This window comes from Chaetodon trifascialis, chromosome 5 (assembly GCF_039877785.1).
Source record: "Chaetodon trifascialis isolate fChaTrf1 chromosome 5, fChaTrf1.hap1, whole genome shotgun sequence".
Lineage (NCBI taxonomy): Eukaryota > Metazoa > Chordata > Actinopteri > Chaetodontiformes > Chaetodontidae > Chaetodon > Chaetodon trifascialis.
In genome coordinates, this window is record NC_092060.1 from 8,256,949 (window position 1) to 8,275,786 (window position 18,838).

At 43.5% G+C, this 18,838-nt stretch overlaps 1 protein-coding gene across 1 annotated transcript; it reads left to right on the plus strand.

Moving 5' to 3' along the window:
* Positions 1–136: 136 nt before the first annotated feature.
* Positions 137–9,543, plus strand: ptcd3 (pentatricopeptide repeat domain 3). Its single transcript, XM_070962299.1, has 23 exons — positions 137–264; positions 800–852; positions 1,201–1,240; positions 1,387–1,432; positions 1,543–1,611; positions 2,640–2,744; positions 2,923–3,046; positions 3,194–3,294; positions 3,607–3,777; positions 3,885–3,945; positions 4,394–4,476; positions 4,946–5,090; positions 5,227–5,277; positions 5,367–5,456; positions 5,637–5,665; positions 5,939–6,045; positions 6,273–6,351; positions 7,143–7,233; positions 7,455–7,540; positions 7,805–7,950; positions 8,094–8,135; positions 8,550–8,708; positions 9,347–9,543. Exons 1-23 carry the CDS (start codon positions 137–139, stop codon positions 9,390–9,392), a joined length of 2,052 nt encoding a protein of 683 aa, XP_070818400.1. The 3' UTR covers positions 9,393–9,543.
* The last annotated feature ends 9,295 nt before the right edge of the window (positions 9,544–18,838 follow it).

Sequence of the window (18,838 nt, forward strand, 5' to 3'; positions counted from 1 at the left end):
CTATTGGACGTTTTACTTTTAAAATAACTGACTCAATGTTAAAATTGGACTGTCTCGATATTAAGCGTGGATGAAGTGTAGCATTTATTCAGAACACAAACTGGTATTATTTGTCTCTCCCCTTTAATGAACACATATGGTTTCTCCCTCCCAGAAGCCTTCAGTGTGCAACAATATGGCGGCGCCCGGTTGGCACGTAGGGCGTTACATCCAGAGAAACAGCCGATTTTTGCTAAATAACTTCGAGCAGATATGGGGTCACAGGTAAGAAAAGGTTTACAGCTGTGTTTGGAACCACTTTGGTGTTCAGTCGACTTTATTTTCATTTAATTTTAGTTGCTGCATGAGTCTGACAGCTGCAGCTAGCATAATTTGACAGGAGGTCATGTCTACATGAATCTAAGTTAACGTAAACTAAATGTCAGGAAACAGTTTTATATTGACGCAGTATTCAATTTACTGCTGCGTATGTAAACGGTATATTAGTTCAAGGGTTTCATACGGTTTAACTTTAACAGTTGAAAGAACGTGGGTCTTTTTCGAAAGGGCAAATCCTCCTCAGCCATCCTCTCTGGATATTCTGCCTTCCGACTGATATTGACCTCATCCGCTGTTGATATTGTTTGCATGTTTGTCACGATGTTGTCGACATCCTCTTTCAACTGGTTTGATGTACTCAGATAATAAATACTGTGTGTGCAACAAGGGGATTTATGAATGGATGTAGTCTACTAGAGGACTGAAGATGTCTTATGCAAAAATGTACGTCTTTATAGTGAGTCCGTGTCTTTTTTTCCAGGGGTTTTGCTTGCACTCCGGCTCTGCGACAACAAGCTGCGGAAGCCAATAAAGGTAATTTGGAATTCGATTTTTGGTCATGACAGAAATACTGTTGTCAGTACAGACGATATCAGTTTGAGAAAATGTCACATCCTCAGAATATAAGGTAAGACCAAGTGTAGTCAGCCTCGTGTCAAGAGGTTCTGAATAAATCTGCCAGGAAATGATCAGGATTACCATATACTGTTAAGCAAATCCAAAAATGACTTGATGGAAAATGACCTAGATTTAGGAGAAATCCTGTCCATCCTGTTAGATTTGACCAAATCACATTCTGTCAGTTAGATCACAGGCAACGTGTTTTTTTTATAACTGTGATCAATCAGTAATATTAAAATTATATATTTTCTCATTGTTCAGAATCTACAGAGACAATCGTCATCCCCAGGAAGAAAACATGGTATGTATCCGCTGTGTGCCTTTATAGTCGTGAAACTTCATTTGAATTGATCTTATTGACATGGACCCAGTTTTAAATTACGTCGGCCAAGTGTTAATAGCTTTCTTAAAGAGCAGTCTGAACTTATGTCACTTCTTACTGAACAGGAGCAAGGAGGCAGTGCTGGAGGCTCTGGCTTCCACTGTCAGCAGGGTGAGAGCTCCTTCACATCTTTCTGATGCGACTGTGTATGTGGATCTTTCGTAGTGGATGTTTATGTGTTTGTTTATCTGTCCATCTATGTGTTTCTTGTCTCCCTCCAGGATTATACAGCATATCCTTACCTGTTCCAGGATGATCCTTACCTCTCACCCAAGAACTCCTCCGAGTTTGTACGTGTAAAACATGCTGAACTTTGTGTTACTCTGCTCTTATTTTTGTTTTCTGTCATCTGTCATGTTTAGGGACCTCTTGGTTGTTGTAGTTAAACTACAATGTGAATTTATGTCCCTTCTTCTTATTGAACAGAGCATTCCCACTGTTGTCGTTAAACTACAGCAACCATTGTGAGATTATACTGAACATTTGAAAGGTTTTGTTTGGTTTTTGTTTTGGCAATTATTTTTGATGAGGTAGTATGTGACTATGGTACAGGTATTGGCAGCACAGTGGGGCAGCAGGTAGTGTGCGTGCCTCACAGCAAGAAGGTTGCCGGTTCGATCCCTGGGCGGGGCCTTTCTGTGCGAAGTTTGCATGTTCTTCCCGTGCATGCGTGGGTTCTCTCCGGGCACTCTGGCTTCCTCCCACAGACCAAAAACATCCTCATTCGGTTAATTGGTGACTAAAATTGTCCCTAGGTGTGAGTGTGAGTGTGAGTGAGAATGGTTGTTTGTCTTGTGTGTTGCCCTGTGATCCAGGGTGTACCCCGCCTCTCGCCCGCTGACAGCTGGGATAGGCTCCAGCCCCCCCCGCAACCCCGAAAGGGATAGGCGGTATAGAAAATGGATGGATGGATGGTACAGGGATTATGTCTCAGAAATAATTTTTTCAAATATTTTGTCAGAAAAGTGCAGGTATAATCAATAATGTTAATTGTGGTTGAGTTTAATTCACATTGTTGCTATTATTAGGTTATTAGGTGCACCTGTGGCTTCCCACCTGTGCTGTGAGAAGGGTTCATTATTTTACATATATTACTATGTTTTTATGATAATACCCCCGTTGAGAACATGTCAAGAGGTAGTCAAACACAACTTTAACAATAACATACAGCGTTACTGATGTAGACATGATGAACAGTGTGGATTACAGTCGTATCCATAATCAAAGTAAAATAATCTCTGCTGTAGATGCTGTCACATATGATGCACGATTTTGCATATTTTGAAACTGATGTATTGTTGCTCCTCTCCCTCTTTAGAAGCTGTTCTCTCTCTCCCATGAGTCTGGCAGATCTGCAGCCAAATACTTTGTTGACAGCAATCCCAAGTTCTTCACCAAAGACTTTGCTGAACCACATATACCAGTAAGAGCGTCCACACAAACACACACACACACCGATCAGTCACAACATTAAAACCAACTGTCTAATGTTGGGTGGTCCCACCTGATCCCGCCGAGGCTGCTCTGACACGTCAGTGTACGGACACAGGGCCTCTGAGGGTGTCCTGTGTGAGTGTTTATTTGTTTGTTTGTGTATGCAGTGTCTGATGCCAGAGACTGTGTCACTGCTTCTCGAGGAGGTGAGTGAAGAGGCTCTGAAAGAACGAATCAGCTTGAGGAAAGTTGCAGCTGCTGTCGACATGTACGATCAGCTAATGCAGGCTGGTGAGAGCGCACGCATGCTCGCACACACACACATACACACACACACACATACATATATACATACATACAGTATATTCTCTGTTGCTAGTTTGAAAGTTGCTTTAATCCCTCTACATCAACTGTGTCTCTTCAATGAAATTCTTGCAGGCACAGCAGTCTCGATGGAAACCAGCCAGGACCTGCTGGACCTGATCTGTTTCTACTGTGACAGAGATCCTGTGCAGGATGGCTCAGAAGAGGAGGTCACAGTGAGTCATCCCGATCCGAACCTCAGGCTGATGTCAGAGATGAGAGAGGAGTGACACAATTACAGCTGCAGTTAACAATTATTCTAAGTGACACCAAAAATGTTCAGGTTACAATTGTAGACCAGCAAACAATCACAGAGGAGAAGCTGGAATCAGAGAATCTTGGTGTTTTTCTCTTAATGAATCAATTAATTGACTAATCATTGCAGACACAATAGTCTCAAAGTTGGATTTTGCTGTTGCAAGTAAAATAATACACAGACTGCAGTCAGACATCATATTAATCTTACAGTGAATATGTGCATGTTTCAGGAGAGATCTGAGTCAGAAGAGGGGGTGAAGAGAAGGAAAAGGAGACTGCGCCACGTGTCAGAAATCATCAAGCCCACCTGGAAAGAAAACAACAACGCAGAGAGAATCTTTAACCTGCTGCCAGAGAGAGACACACGGTGTTACTCTGCTCTGATCCGAGGCATGGTGATGGTAGGAGCACAGTCGTGACGATTCAGGGTGGTGCTTGTTGTGGAAGGGCCTCTTCATTTCAGTTCATCCAGATTAAGTGCATTTGTTTGTTTGTTTGTCTCTCCCAGCATGGAGCCCCTGCAAAGGCCTTCAGCTTGTACACTGACATGCTCAACAACAGACTGACGGGTGAGTTTTGAGACACAGTAGCTCATTAGTTGCAGGTGGAAGTGATGCCTATGAAGCATTCATGTCAATGTTTCCTCAATGTTTTGAAATCTGGTGATAAATGCTAAAACTATTGAAAAATCTTATTTTACAACATTTAATTTAGTGATGAAAGTGATATTTCTTTGAGAATGGTCATGTAGTGTAGTAAGACAGTGCTGTCCCAGTTGGACATCATGTGCTTTCACTGCTGGTCTTGACGTTGTGTATTTCTGTCAGTCATTGAGTTATTCTTGATTATATCATTAGATGGTGCCAGAAAATAACATTTTCAAATCCCACACATAGTTCCTTTAAATTTGGCCCTCTAAAACCTGCAGGTAACCCATCTATCTGAACCGTAGTTGGTTTGTTAGCTTTCTTGTCATCCCCTGTTGAAAGACTAATAATTGAACCCTCTGTGTCCCAGCTGACGTCCACATCTTCAATGCATTGATCTCAGCGGCTCCAGCTGTCAGAGAAATATACAACGAGAGATGGGACCTCATCACTGTAAGATCATCCTTCAGTGTTTGACTCGTTCATGCAGATCTGAAGAGCGCGTCGCCGGGTTTCTCTTTAAAAAAATCTTCTCACCGCTCTAAAAATGCATCACATCAGTTAGTTACATTTTTTCAGATATGTAAAGTGTACGTTTTTGGAGGCCCAAAATGTTCAATATTAAATACACAAAAAAAGATATTATGAGATAAATTGTAAAGTATGTAAATAAAGTAAGTGTGATATCATTTTAGAATTCTTTCAAAGCTCAAGGGCATGTTGAAGTAAAATCAGCACTGAAGATAAGCACCAATAAAATCCTTGATTTCTGTATGATTATGTCATAATTATTTATTGATTTAATACTGCATTATGTGCATTTAGAGATTGAGTGAAATTTGCGATTCTGTCACCCATTTGTGCCATTAAAAGTCATTCATGTGGCATTTTCCTCAGTTCAGCTGTTTCTCTCTCTCTGCAGGAGCTTTTGAAGCAGATGAGCCAACAGAAAGTTCAGCCCAACCTGATGACCTTTAACAGTGTCCTCCAAGCTCTGAAACGCTGTGGCCTTCTGGCCAGAACGCAAGCTGGACACACTATGAGTGAGATGGTGGCTATGGGAATAGGTGACGACAAACACACGCACACACGCACACACAGGGCTACAGTGGTATGATCAGTTTGATGCAATGGATAGTAATAGTTTTTTGTTAAAATCTACTTTGTGTGTGTGTGTGTTTGTGTGTGTGCATGTGTGTTTAGCTCCCAGCCTCGCCTCCTACAACCACATCCTCGCAATCTTTTCCAAAGCAGGTAAACAGAGTTTGCTGTTACATTAGATTGAACCATACCGTTGCAGTGTCTTTGTGCTGAGTTGTTTTAAGTGTTCATCTCCTCTCCAGCCTCCTCTGGCCAGCCCAACCCTGATGTTTTACATGATGTGATGTCAGAGCTGCAAGGAACCAGCTTCACCTGCCGGGACCCTGATGATGGTATGTTGTGCTGTATTTGTGTAATGAGGTATAAAAGTATAAATATAGGCCAATAAATCTTTATTTTGTTTAAAATGGGCATAAAAGACAATTAACTAATCACTATAACAAGCAGAGGGAGTTCTCTATTATGGTGTGGCTTTTAATACTGACTTTGTATCCTCTCTCTTTTCTTTCCAGTTCTGTTCTTTGCAAGTGCGATGAAAATCGTAAGTCTTTTTTATTACTTGCTTTGTATAAATAATTATCACAGATCTGTTCCTGCAGAGTGGAAGTTCTTTTTTTAGAAGTATGACAAAGTCTTCACTGAAGAGTTTGTTCTTCAAGAGCTCTTTTTTATCAAACACTTGTGTTTCTCTGCCTTCTTTTAGGTGTATACAGGTGTCACTGTTCAAATACGAATCGCAACAAATGCAAATACCTCAGGTCACATCTGTTTGACCATCTAACCGTCTTCTCTCTGCCTGTTTGTGTTCTAACAGTGTATGGATAATAAAGATCTGGAGATGGCTTATTGGGTCCAGAGTCTAGTAGAATTCGGGGAGAACTGGAGGCTTCTGGGAGATTCCTACCAACAGAGTGTTTACTAGTATGTGAAAACCCTCCACCAACCTGAAACATCTCCCCTGTACCTCCTACATCCAGGCCTCATGCCTTATGAGCCTCAACTTAGCCTGACACCTGAAATCTAGTGATTAGACTCAGCCATGTGGATGAATTTCCACATTCATGTCCTGTGGAAGTGAACCTCTCTCTCTCTCTCTCTCTCTCTCTCTCTCTCTCTCTCTCTCTCTCTCTCTCTCTCTCTCTCTGCAGTGGTCGCTTCTTCAACCTGCTGTGTTCAATGGGACACATTGACGAGGTGCTGGAGTGGTACAGACGGTTCGTTCCCTCGGTCAGTACATTGCTACATCTCCCTCCCTCCTTGCTTAGCTGTGCTACTCTACACAATATAATGTGCTTTATTGTTTGAAGAATCAGTACAACCATAGAAGATATCATGAGCTGCATCACCAACCCCCCATTATCACCCCTAACAGTATTTTAAGAGATTTTTTTTTTAATACTGCACTGTGAAAATACTCCACTGCATATAAAAGTCCTGCATTCAAAACCTCACTTAAGTAAAAGTATTGTCAGCAAAACTAAAAGTCCTCATAGTGTAGGGAAATGGCCCCCGTCTGCTTTATATACTGTTGTAGTAGAATCGACAGCAGTGCGTCATATTTTGTAAGCTCGTCATGTTTGTTGTGTCACTGTCCTGTCAGAACCACGTATCTATTTTCATGAAGTCAGAGATTTTCTCAAAGCATAAAGGAACTCAGTCTGTCATGTACCAACACATTTGGAGATATGCAGTTTTCACTCGACAGGAAGGGTTTGAAAAATTGTAATTTGACAAATGTCATGGGAATACTCAAGTAAGGTACAAGTACCTCAAATTTGTACTGAAATTCAGTACTTGAGAAAATGTTATTTATCCTGTAAAAGCCATAACTTGTATGGATGGATTAAAGTAAGATTAATCTAAGAGAGTCTTTGTGCACAGTTTAAGGTCATTAATCTGACTCTTAGACTTGTCATGTATAAGTGAGACTAAACTTGATCGTGAACATGCTTGAATGAAAGGAGGAAGTGGCTTGGATACTCGCTTACAGTACTTGTGATTATGATGTGTGCTTCCAGTTGTTTTACCCGAGCCCTCAAGGAATGAAGGACCTGATGCAGGCTCTGGACACAGACAATCGCCTGGACCTGCTGCCCACTATATGGAAAGGTGAGTTCAAAGATAATGTTGTAAATACAGGAATCTAATATCATTCAGTAGATGCCTTGAGTGGTTGATGACTCGTGAAATCTGACCCCCAGGTAATGACATAGAGCATGTTTATGTAGTTAGAAAGCCTGCACCCTGGCATTTCTCTCCAAAGACACTTTTAGACAGAGACGCTAATATGAAGTGGATAAAATGTCTGTTGTGCTCCACCTGTCTTCCAGATATGCGCTCTCAGGGTCATGATAATAAGAGGGATCTGACAGAGGAGATGCTCACCCTGATGGCCAGAGACCAACACAGTCCTGAGGTCAGTAAGCAGCGGATGCTGTCACAGTTTGTCCACTGGGAGACAGTGATGTCAATCAGTTTTCCACCATTTGCAGACAGTAAAGCATCAGCGGTAATTCTGTCAACCTGGCTGTGTTTCTAAAAGTGTGTGTGTGTGTGTGTGTGTGTGTGTGTGTGTGTGTGTGTGTGTGTGTGTGTGTGTGTGTGTGTGTGTGTGTGTGTGTGTGTGTGTGTGTGTGTGTGTGTGTGTGTGTGTGTGTGTGTGTGTGTGTGTTTTGTGCAGGTTCAGGAGTCTTTTGCAGCATGTGCTCTAGATGTAAAGAGTGTGTACGAGGGAGACAATGGGAGGCCCAGCCTGGAGTGGGGAATCTCCTCCCTCTCGCACGTCACCACCCTGCTGCTGCGAGCCAACAAGACCCAACAGGCCTGGTAAGTTGTTTATCTGTCTGTCCATCTGTCCACCTGTCCCTTTACAGGAGAGCTTTCACTGCAGTCTGACTCCACTAATGCTCACTGCCTAATGATGTCACAGTGAAATGCATCTGACTTCTCCTCTCTGCTCTCCTCTGCAGGGACATGCTGCAGCTCTTCAAATCCCAGAACAGAGTTCCTCCGTGAGTCTCTCCCCAAACTGCAGACTATAACAATTCATTTTGTCAGTGAAAGCTTTTACACGGCTCCACTTTATGACACGTTTACCATTTCACATCAGTGCTGCTAGTGCCACTTCAAGAAGGGGCCATCAGGGGAAAAGTGTTCATGGCATCCTCTAATTGGGGATTACAAGTACTGAAATTAGGATTGTATTTTCCATCATTCATGACAGGAGGTTTCAACACAAACAGTAAACATGTCACTAGCACAAGGTAATAAAAGTGGACTCAGTTATATTCATACGAGCAGTTTAGCCTTACATTCATTAATGCAGGCGACTCTGGGTCCAACACATTCAGCAGTACATGTGGCACGAACGCTGGTGCTCATTGAGCTCTTTGTGATCGTCTGTTTCCTGCTGCTTCATTCTCCAGCGAGCAGCTGCTGCAGGACTTCCTCTCGGTGTGTCGCAGCGATGGCTCTGCCCAAAGAGCAGTGGAGCTGGTTCAGCTGTCTGCAGCCTTCTGTCTGTCTGTAACACCAACACTGGCCAAGCAAACACTGGCTGAGTTTAATGTGACTGAGAAGCAAAGGTGAGGAGGAGGGAGCTACAGTGTGACCGCAGGAAAAACTGTGTAGCCTCTAACCCTTTGAGGATTCATCACTGAGTGGAAGACACAAAAGACTGCCAAATCTCAGTATAGGACATGCTTTTGCTCTGGTTTGCCATTTGGTGCCACTAATCAACATGGCTCTTAGTTCAGGGTCAGCTTGGGAGCACTGAAAAAAAGTCTGTCTATATTTTTGTGAAACTGTCTAACTTGCATCAGACTAAAATTACGAGTGGCCTGACACTAAAGATCAGTCTAAAATATCTTTGTGAAGCTGGCTGCAGAGATTCAGTCCAATATATCATCTGCCCAGACTTCATCAGCACCCCATCTGTGGAGACGGCAGGTGTGATGATGGATGAATAAAAATGAACAGGGACCAATCCATAGTGTTTGAGCCTTCAGGGACTAAAGTGAATTAGTTTTTCTGTTAGAACTGCAAGGAAGTTTTGATCCCCAGCAGCTCCACAGAGTATCCTAGAGTCATGGTGAAGCATCTTAGTTTAGGGAATTAGATGTGTAGTTTTGCTGGGAACTCCAGAGGAGAATGTTTTAGCAGCATTTGTTCTGAATATGATGCTTGACTTTTCTGAAAAATGTTGTGTTTCTGTCCCATCCAGAGCTGTGTTATCTGAACTGGAGTCTGCAGGAGAGTCCTGTGACTGAAAGACACAATAGTGGGTGAACCGCTGTGATGCCGATCCATTGCCCCAAAATCTGACAAACCCATAGAGTGTGAGTGTTCTGTTATCTGTGTAGTAAAACTGTATGTCACAAATAAAATCTAAACCCTTCCTAAAGCTTTGTTCTGTGTGTCAGCTAGAGGCCAGTGTTTCTCCTTGTTTAGGGATTTTTTTAAGTGGCTTACTTCACAGGATTATATCACAATGTGTCATATTTTATGAGATGACTCTGATTTTAAGCATTTTAAGCCCATCAATGCCTGATTCTGAAAACATGATTGTGAAACTCACCATCATGACCACAGGTGGGGATTAGCATGTTCTGGTCATGTTCCATAACCATGAAATATGTGGTGTAGAGGAAAAGATGCAGATGCAAATTTCTCCTGATAACTGATCAGCTTCCTCAAATCCCTGATTAGCTACTTCCTCAAAGCGCTCTACACGTGGAACAGTTAAAGGGTCTGGAATGCTGGTTTAGTTACGTTAGTGTCTCTTTTTTTGAGCTTTTAGACCCCCAGCAGAGTCAGAAGAGACATACAGACAGTCATGTTTTTGCAGACTGAAGATTTTATGGGCTGCATGTCTGGACAAGACGAGCAGCTGAGGTGAGGAATTTTTAAATGAAACACACTGTAATGTATAGAAATTGTGTTCATTTAGTGGCACTTTAATTCCAGTCACCCTCAATGCAAGAAACATGTCACGTCTGTACCTGCATATGCACAGTACAGGTGTGTGTTTGCACATTGAGATGCAGAGAGCAAGCCTGGGTGGGTGGGTGGGTATGCAAGCCTGTACAGGTGTGTGTGTCTCAATCAAAAAGTTCTTTTCTTCAACCAATCATCAGTCGAGCTGCCAGCACAGCCAAATATGGACAAATAGGCTAGAGTGAGTCGAGGAGGGGGAGTCACTTTAAGATGGGTGTGGTCTTCGACAGAGTGTATTGTTCTGCAGAGAACCTGCCTAACACACACACACACACACAAACAAATATACTCTCTGATACACACTGACAAACAGAATTGTTGAACTCAAACTTGACACACTGCCACTGCCAGTACAATGGGAAAACACACATTCACACCTTCCCTCATACATTAATAAACTCTCTTACACACACACACACACACACACTAAAGAATTGTCTTGCACTGCAAAAACAGTGTAAAGGTTTTTCCCGCCCGCTTGGGAGGAAATATTATTCTACCATTCATATCTATTCTTAGTTGGGAACCAAACTTGCATATTTCTCATTGTATGATGTGGTTGATGATATACAGTTACCTCTTCAATGAGAAGTGCTGTAGCTGTAGTTAAGGACTAGAAACGCCCTGACGGGACAGCCTTGAATAATGGGAGAAGTGTAAAGTTACCAACAACAATGGGGAGTTTGATTCGCCTGGATGAAAGGCAAACACGTCACAAAATACTTTGTGTTCCACAAGCTTGCAAAAAACAACACTGGAAGTGGCTGGTCACAAGCATTCCTCTCTCCCACTCCCTTATGCAGCATGAATGTACTGTGCTGGAGCGAAGGTCGGAGATCAAACCTGTTCACAAACACAGGATGTGATGGAACGTCCTACAAAGCTTTTAATACCTCTCCCACATGCTGCTTTGTAACATCTTTTCCTTGATGTGAGGTTAAAATAAACTCCAGTTTGCTTGGCCTTTAGAGTAAGAAAGTGATTGTTTTCTTCACCTAAAAGTTATTTCCTGAAAGAAGAAGAAGAAGAGGGAGGGATGAGGGAAGAGGACAAACGAGCCAGTGGTGAGAGGAATGAGCAGGAAGAGAAGGTGATGTAAGAGGAGGAAAGGGGACATTTATGAAACTCTAAACGCCAGCAGTGGAACTGCAGAACTCTGGTGAACCTTAGTTATTTTAAACAAAGTCTGCTGAGAAGAAAAGAGGTTGACAACTCAAGTCACACTGCACAGAGTAGAACAATCTACCACAAGATTTCATGGTGAATGTCAGCTATGACACAGACTTTAATTTATATTGAATCAGTCCCACATACACCGCTCTGCTGTGCCAAATACTCCCAAAATACTGATAAAAAATAGTCCCCAATTCCATTGTTTGCTCCTGTTTGAGTAATATCTGCTAAAAAAAATACAGTGTCCAGTCGTTTTAAGAAATTAAAGTAAATGTGACTCATTCTTTAAATATCTTCAGTGGGATCCAACGGGCTTAGATCAGACTGCCACAAACAGGGGAGGGAAGTCTTAAATTATTGGACTGACAGTGTTGGTTATTTTGGTGTGTGATTCGTTGATAATATCAAAAGATAGTCTTATCCTTTTATTTTAGCAACACAAATAGATAGAAATTTCAGTAAAATTCTATCTAAAACTTTGGACTTTAAAACAAGTCTTTTACTTTATTCTACCACTTCTGCAGATGCTTTTGAGTTTGAGCTGGTTGTGAAGTTTCCTTTGACGTTTAATGCAATGTCTAAACTGTCCCATCACACCACAGAGTGTGATAATTGTATATTGTGCAAGCGGTGTTGTCTCAGTGATCCACAGTTATGTCCTGGAGCTTAATAGTTAACTAATGTTTACCTGGGTAAACACATGCCACAAACAAATGTGTGTTTATGCAGTTGGAGATAATATTAAAATGGATGTCACACAGTATCAACCTCTGCTCTGTGTGTGTGTGCGCGCACGTGTGCGTGCGTGCGCATCCGTGCATGCATGCGTGTGTGTGTGGTTTGAGTCATAGAAGCATGTGTTAAAAGCATTCACTGCATCCTGCCAAAACTGCACAATGATCAGTTTTTCAGTCTATCTGTCTAACCCTGTCTGTCTGTGGCTCTGTCTCCCTCCATTCCTTCCTATCCATGAGTTTCTCACACACATTGCTGAGGGGCAGAAGACCAACTAACAATAGTGAATTGGCCAACAGTTTATTTGGCTTGTTGACATACCATCAGTGTTATCACATGAGCCAGTTGTCAGAAGCAGACAGAATCCAAGGTCCCTCTGTTGCTGTATTCACATGGGAGCACAAATCATCAACCGTGGTGTTTGTTTCATTGTAACATTTAACTAAATTCCATCGGCCATTGAATTATATGTGGGTTTCCACTTGAAGCAATTTCATAGAAATTATTATCTTATAACAGTATTATTACATGATATGTGTATAACAAAAACCAACAACAACAAAGTAATTCAACATCTACACTTGTTAGAAAAGTATGTACAAAAACAATCTGGCATCTCAAAGTATTGAGAAGAATGAATATTGGTCTTATTCCTGGACTTATTTACTTCCTATTAGTATATTTTTGATTACATTATTTCTATTTATTATTTATTCCTGTTGCAGCCCTGCACACAAACAGTCCACCCACATGTGCTGACTGTCATGGTTTACTTTGCTACTTTGGTGTTCAGGGCCTTTTTGAGGTACCTGATAAGACAGCTGAAAAGAATAATTAGTGAATACGTTATGATAGATGAATCATTTCATTGTAAAATGACAAGTATTTGCTGGTGTTATCTTCCACATTGTGAGGGTTTCCTGCTTCTAGCCAGTTTATATCGCTGTTTGGGTTCTGGACTGCTGGTAGGACAAAACAAGACATCTGAAGACATCAACTTGAGCTCTCAGAACATGTAATATGCAGTTTTCCTCATTTATTTGATGTCTCAAAGATCCAGTGATTAATCATCCATCCATCCATTTCCTATATTGGTATCCCTTTCGGGGTTGCGGGGGGTGCTGGAGCCTATCCCAGCCGTCAACGGGCGAGAGGCGGGGTACACCCTGATTGCAGGGCACAAACACACAACCATTCACACTCACACTCACACCTAGGGGCAATTTTACAGTCACCAATTAACCTAATGAGCATGTTTTTGGTCTGTGGGAGGAAGCCGGAGTGCCCGGAGAAAACCCACGCATGCACGGGAAGAACATGCAAACTTCACACAGAAAGGCCCGTCCCGGGAATCGAACCGGCGACCTTGTTGCTGTGAGGCATGCACACTACCTGCTGCACCACCGTGCAGTGATTAATCAATTAAATGATTTTTGCCTTTTCTTGGGGATATAAATGGACACTTCTATGAGCACTTCTGTTTTCCCCCTTTCATTGGCATTTTTTAATCTTTAGTGGATGATTAATCGTGTAGAAGAAGACAGGAAACAAGAGGAGAGAGAGAGATATTAACACTGAGTTATCATGGTGCCTCTGTTTGGCTTTGCCTTAAATACAATTTTCCTTGGACTTAAAATGCAGACCAGAGACAAGATAAAGAATGAAAATAATTTATTTAACAATAAATGTGAGCAAAAGGTGCACTCGTAAGGATTGGAAAATGAACAACAAAAAATGCACTCTTAAAGAGTAGAGAAAACAAACACAAATGCCACATTTCCACTAGCGCGGCTCGACTCGACTCGACTCTACCCAGTTGTTTTGTGTTTCCATTAGGGATAGTACCTGGTACCCGATACTATTTTTAGTACCTGCTCTGGCGAGGTTCCAAGCGAGTAGAAGCGATACTATATGTGTGACGTCAACAGCCTGTCGGCCACTGATTGGCCGGAGAGTGTCGTCACTGGTCTGCGACGTCCAACACCGGAAAAACAATCCCGCCCCCTCCATTGTAACGCCGGGCAACAGCAACCGCTGACTTTATTCTTTATTCTCATTCGAGGGAAATTGCTACTCGGTTTCTTCTCTTGCTTTGTGTGTGACAAAAAGCCACAAACCGAGCAGCAAATACAACATCGCCTCAATGTCCTCCATTGTTTGTCGGCTCTGTTTGTGTCCCGTACAAATTGACGTCATGGCAGTTTCGCGCAGCCGTGGTATGACGACCCCGCCTACGTTGAGGAGGTACTATGAAGTACTCAATTGTAATGGAAACTCAACCAAACCAAGTAGAGTAGAGTAGAACTGAGTGGAGTAGAGCTGGAACTGTGTAATGGAAATGCGCCAAAAACGCACTGATGGGTTGAGGCAGAACAAACACTGGACGTGGCTGGTAGGCACTGAAACAGAAGAGCACACGTGAGTGGCAGTTCAAAAGAAAACGCATCATAAGTACCCCCATGCCTACTGACGAGCCCGGTCTTTTAGTTGTACCGAACACCCAGAGTTCGAGCTCTCCCCATTTGCATGGGCTCACCCTCCGCAGGCTGGTTGGGAGGCGGCAGCGGTGGGCTCTGACTGAGGGTGGAGGATGACTGGAGTGTGGAGTGAACTGGTTGAGGGCGCGGGAAGACCTTCTCCAACCATCTTTCTCTGAGGTGGTTGTCAATATTGATGGTTAGATTTACCAGAGCATGGAAGTCAGAGGGCTCATCAAGAATAGCTAGGTTGTCCTTTAATTGTCCGTTGAGGCCCTGGATTAACACACCGCGCAATGCAGTGTCATTCCAACCCACGTCAGCTGCCAGAGTTTGGAATTCCATAGGTAATCTGCTGCGGGCGGGATTCCTCCCTGAGGCTCAGGAGTCGGCTGGACGCATTGCCAGAATGGTCAGAAACCTGTCTGAGTTGTTTCTCAAAGTTCTCAAACGAAAGTGTGTTTATGCTTATGTTCGAATTAAATGCCTCAGCCCACGTCAGCGCTTTGCCTCGCAACAAACCTTTGCTTGATCAGAAAGGAAAGAATTGGGATGTTGTCTAAGGACTAAATTGCACTGTGGTAGGAAACCCCAACATTTATCACGAGTCCCATCAAATGGTTCCAGGTTACTGATATAAGCTTCTTTTACAAACTGGGATTCAGAGGGTGTTGCCTGAGGCCGAAGGTGGGGATGCAGCGTACCAGTCAGGTGAGACATGTGTCAAGAGAGCTCAGAAACCTGAGCTGCCATGTGCTGACTTGATTCGCATAAGGCTTAGAGGAGCTGCTCATGCTGACCAAGAACAACACTCTGATAACGGCTTCTTTCACCGGGTCTGCTGAGTCCATGATGGCAGAATTCTTCTGTTTGGCTTTGCCTTAAATACAATTTTTCCTTGGACTCAAAATGCAGACCGGAGACAAGATAAAGAATGAAAATAATTTATTTAACAATAAATGTGAACAAAAGGCGTACTCATGAGGGTTAGGGTCATCATCACCCTAACCCTAACCCAAAATAAAGGAGCGGGGCAACCCCTGCCTTGCCACCTGGTGCCTGGTCAATCAACCGGTGAAACATGAAGGTAAGCCCACTGTCGATGAGGTGGGGGGCTTCGGATGGAGGGGAAAGGGCACTGGTGGACACAGATTTCAGTGGGGAGATGTGGAAGGTGGGATGAATGCTCATGGAGGCTGGGAGCTTGAGGGCAACAGCTTGAGGATTGATTATCTTAACAATGGAAAATGGACCAATATATCTGGGGGAAAGTTTACATGATTCAGTCTGTGAAGGGATATTTCTAGTGGATAACCAAACAGACTAACCTGGCTTGTAGGGAGGGAGTGGGTTCCTGTGATGATCGGCAGATTACTGCTTCACCATTTGGGTGTGCTCGAGGGCAGTCCTGGCCTCCTTCCAAATCCTCCTGATGTTAGCCATGTGATCGGTGACCGCAGGCACAGCAATCTCCCTCTCCTGAGCAGGGAACAGAGGTGGTTGATAGCCGAGGGAGACTTTAAAGGGAAACAGACCACTGGCAGAGGACGTGAGTGAGTTGTGTGAATATTCGATCCAGGGGAGGAAGTTCGCAGAGTTTAGCTCTCTGATTAGCTCGCTGTTGGACTGGGGATGAAAACCAGAAGTCAAACTGACTTGGCCCCCAAGGCTTTAGCAAAAAGCCTTCCAAAGTTGTGATATGAATTGGGGACCACTTTCACAAACAATGTCGTTGATGCATTAGGTTAACAGCTCAGTGGTGTTTTTATTTTTTTTAAACAGATGTTAATTTGTGAAGATGTGTGTGTGCAGCACAAGTGTGCAGCCTTAGAGAAGTGGTTGATGATGGTCAGTACGTATAACAGTATTACCTTTTGATGAAGGCAAACCAATGACAAAGTCCATGGCAATGTGGGACCAGGGTCTTTCAGGGACAGGGCAGAGGATGGAGGAGACTAGCTGGTGCCTGATGGGAGGCTTTGCTCTGTGCACAGATGGTACAGGCAGCGACATACTCATGGGTGTCCGCCTCCAGAGATGCCCTGAAGAAGTGTTGATGGAGTAAGGACGAGTGACGTGAGACGAGTGGAATGGAACCAGTAAAGAACCTGAGAACGGGCTGATGGAGGGACAAAAAGTTTATTTGGGGATCCATTATTTAGGTCAGGGTGCTATCGTTGGGCTTCCCGAACCACTCCTTCAATTCCACAGGTAAGAGCTGACACTACCCAATCAGCAGGTAGGATGGTATCAGGTGGAGTCTCAGGCTGAACTGAGAGAACTGACAAGAGAGAGCGTCGGGTTTTGTGTTCCAGGATCTGGGTCTGTAGGTGAGAGTGAAATGAAACCAGGTGAAAAACAAAGCCCACCTGGCCTGTGTGGAATTCAACCATTTGGCTGTTTTGATGTATGCCAGATTCTTGTGATTCGTCCATATGACAAAGGGCTGCTCAGTTCCCCAGTTGCATGGCAACTCCCGGTTTCCCATGTCTGAATTATGTTCTGTAGGGGAAAGACAACAAGAAAAGAAAGCATAGGCGGTGCAAGCAGTTCTCTGAACATGCCTGTTGAGACAGCACTGCCCCCAACCCGATATCTGAAGCATCCACCTCAACAATAAATTGTTGAAGGTCAGGCTGTACAAGCACTGGGGCTGAGATGAAAAGCCCCTTAAGCTTGTTGAAAGCTTGTTCTCTCCACCTTGGCTGACCAGCTAAACTTCACTTTGGAAGAAGTTAGCCTAGTCAATGGGGCAGCAATCTTGCTATAGTCCCACACAGAAAGGCCAAACCGTTAATAGAAGTATGCAAAACCCAGAAATTGCTGCAACTCGCTCTCACCTTCTCTGGGTCGGCTTTCAGGCTTCCCTCCTGAATGACAAAACCAAGGAAGGATTTCCTGTTAATTGCATCTTTACAGGAGTGATGTGGTGCGTTACCTCCATGAGAATCCTGCCGTTAAGAGCATATACCTTAATAGGCTTCTTCAGCATCTCCAATCTGCAGCCAGCCTGTCTCGCCACTCATTTGTCCAGCATGTTATCTTCACCTCCAGAATCCATCAGGGCGATTAAAGAAAGAACTTCCCCTTCCACAGTTAATGAAGCTCATACTTGGAATTTGCGTTGTTTAATTGAATGAGGAATTGGTAAGTTAGGGCTCGTCAATACCCCCATGCCGACTGACGAGCCGGGTCTTTTGGTTGAACAGGACACCCAGAGATTAAAGACCCATTTGGCGACAGTAAACACTCTCACCTGCCTGGATCCTGTGGAGGCGCTCAGCGGGTGACAAACAAACTCTCCTTAGTTGCATGGGCTCACCCTCCGCAGGCCGGCTGGGAGGCGGCAGTGGTGGGTTGGCTCTGACTGAGGGCTTGGAAGCTAAAGGATGACTGGAGTGTGGAGTGAACTGGTTGAGAGTGCAGGAAGACCTCTCCAACCGTCATTCTCTGAGGCGGTTGTCAATTTTGATGGTTAGATTTGCCAGAGCATGGAGGTCAGAGGGCTCATCATGAGTAGCTAGGTTGTCCTTTAATTGTTCGTTGAGGCCCTGGATTAACACACCGCGCAACGCAGTGTCATTCCAACCTGCCTCAGCTGCCCGTGGACGACCTGGTAGGCACTGAAACAAAAAAAGCACATGTGAATGGCAGTCCAAAAGAAAAATATCGTAAGGTTCACTAAGCACATGGAGAAAATACTGGAAGCAAGACTACTCACAAAGGACATACACTCGAAATTCATGGAAGAGATCAGGAAAATTCAGCAACAGGTAAAGCCGAGAACCTTCCTTAAATACTCAGCCCTAATCAGGCTGATGCGCCCCAGGTGCACTGCTGGTAAGGTGGAGCTGGCCTAAGTACAGGGACACACCCAACTTAAACAGACAGGGGAACCGACAGACAAATAACACTAGGGGAAAAGGGGAAAAGGAAACACTACAGCTCCACACTGCTGTTCTTTATTTTGTTTTACTTTTGTCTGTTTCTTCAGTATCAACAGTGGTGGAAAAGATCTCTGGCCCACTGCTTGTCTGTCAACAGTGGCTCCATTCCATTCAATGACATCATTGTCTAGTCTAAGTTTAATAGTTAAAGGCAAACCCACAGGGGAAAGATTTTCATTTGTTTAAATGAGCTCAACAGCATTTTACTCTTTGAATTATGCAGTTCAGAGTAAAACCACTGAAAAAACACGCTTGACTCTCAAACCTGTGGCTAAATAGATGAGCCTTGATTTAAATTGTCATCATATTGGGAGGACACTTTTCAGACAAAAGTCGAAATCATGTAAGACATGGCTTCCCAATCTAGTTAAAGTAGCAACTGCATCC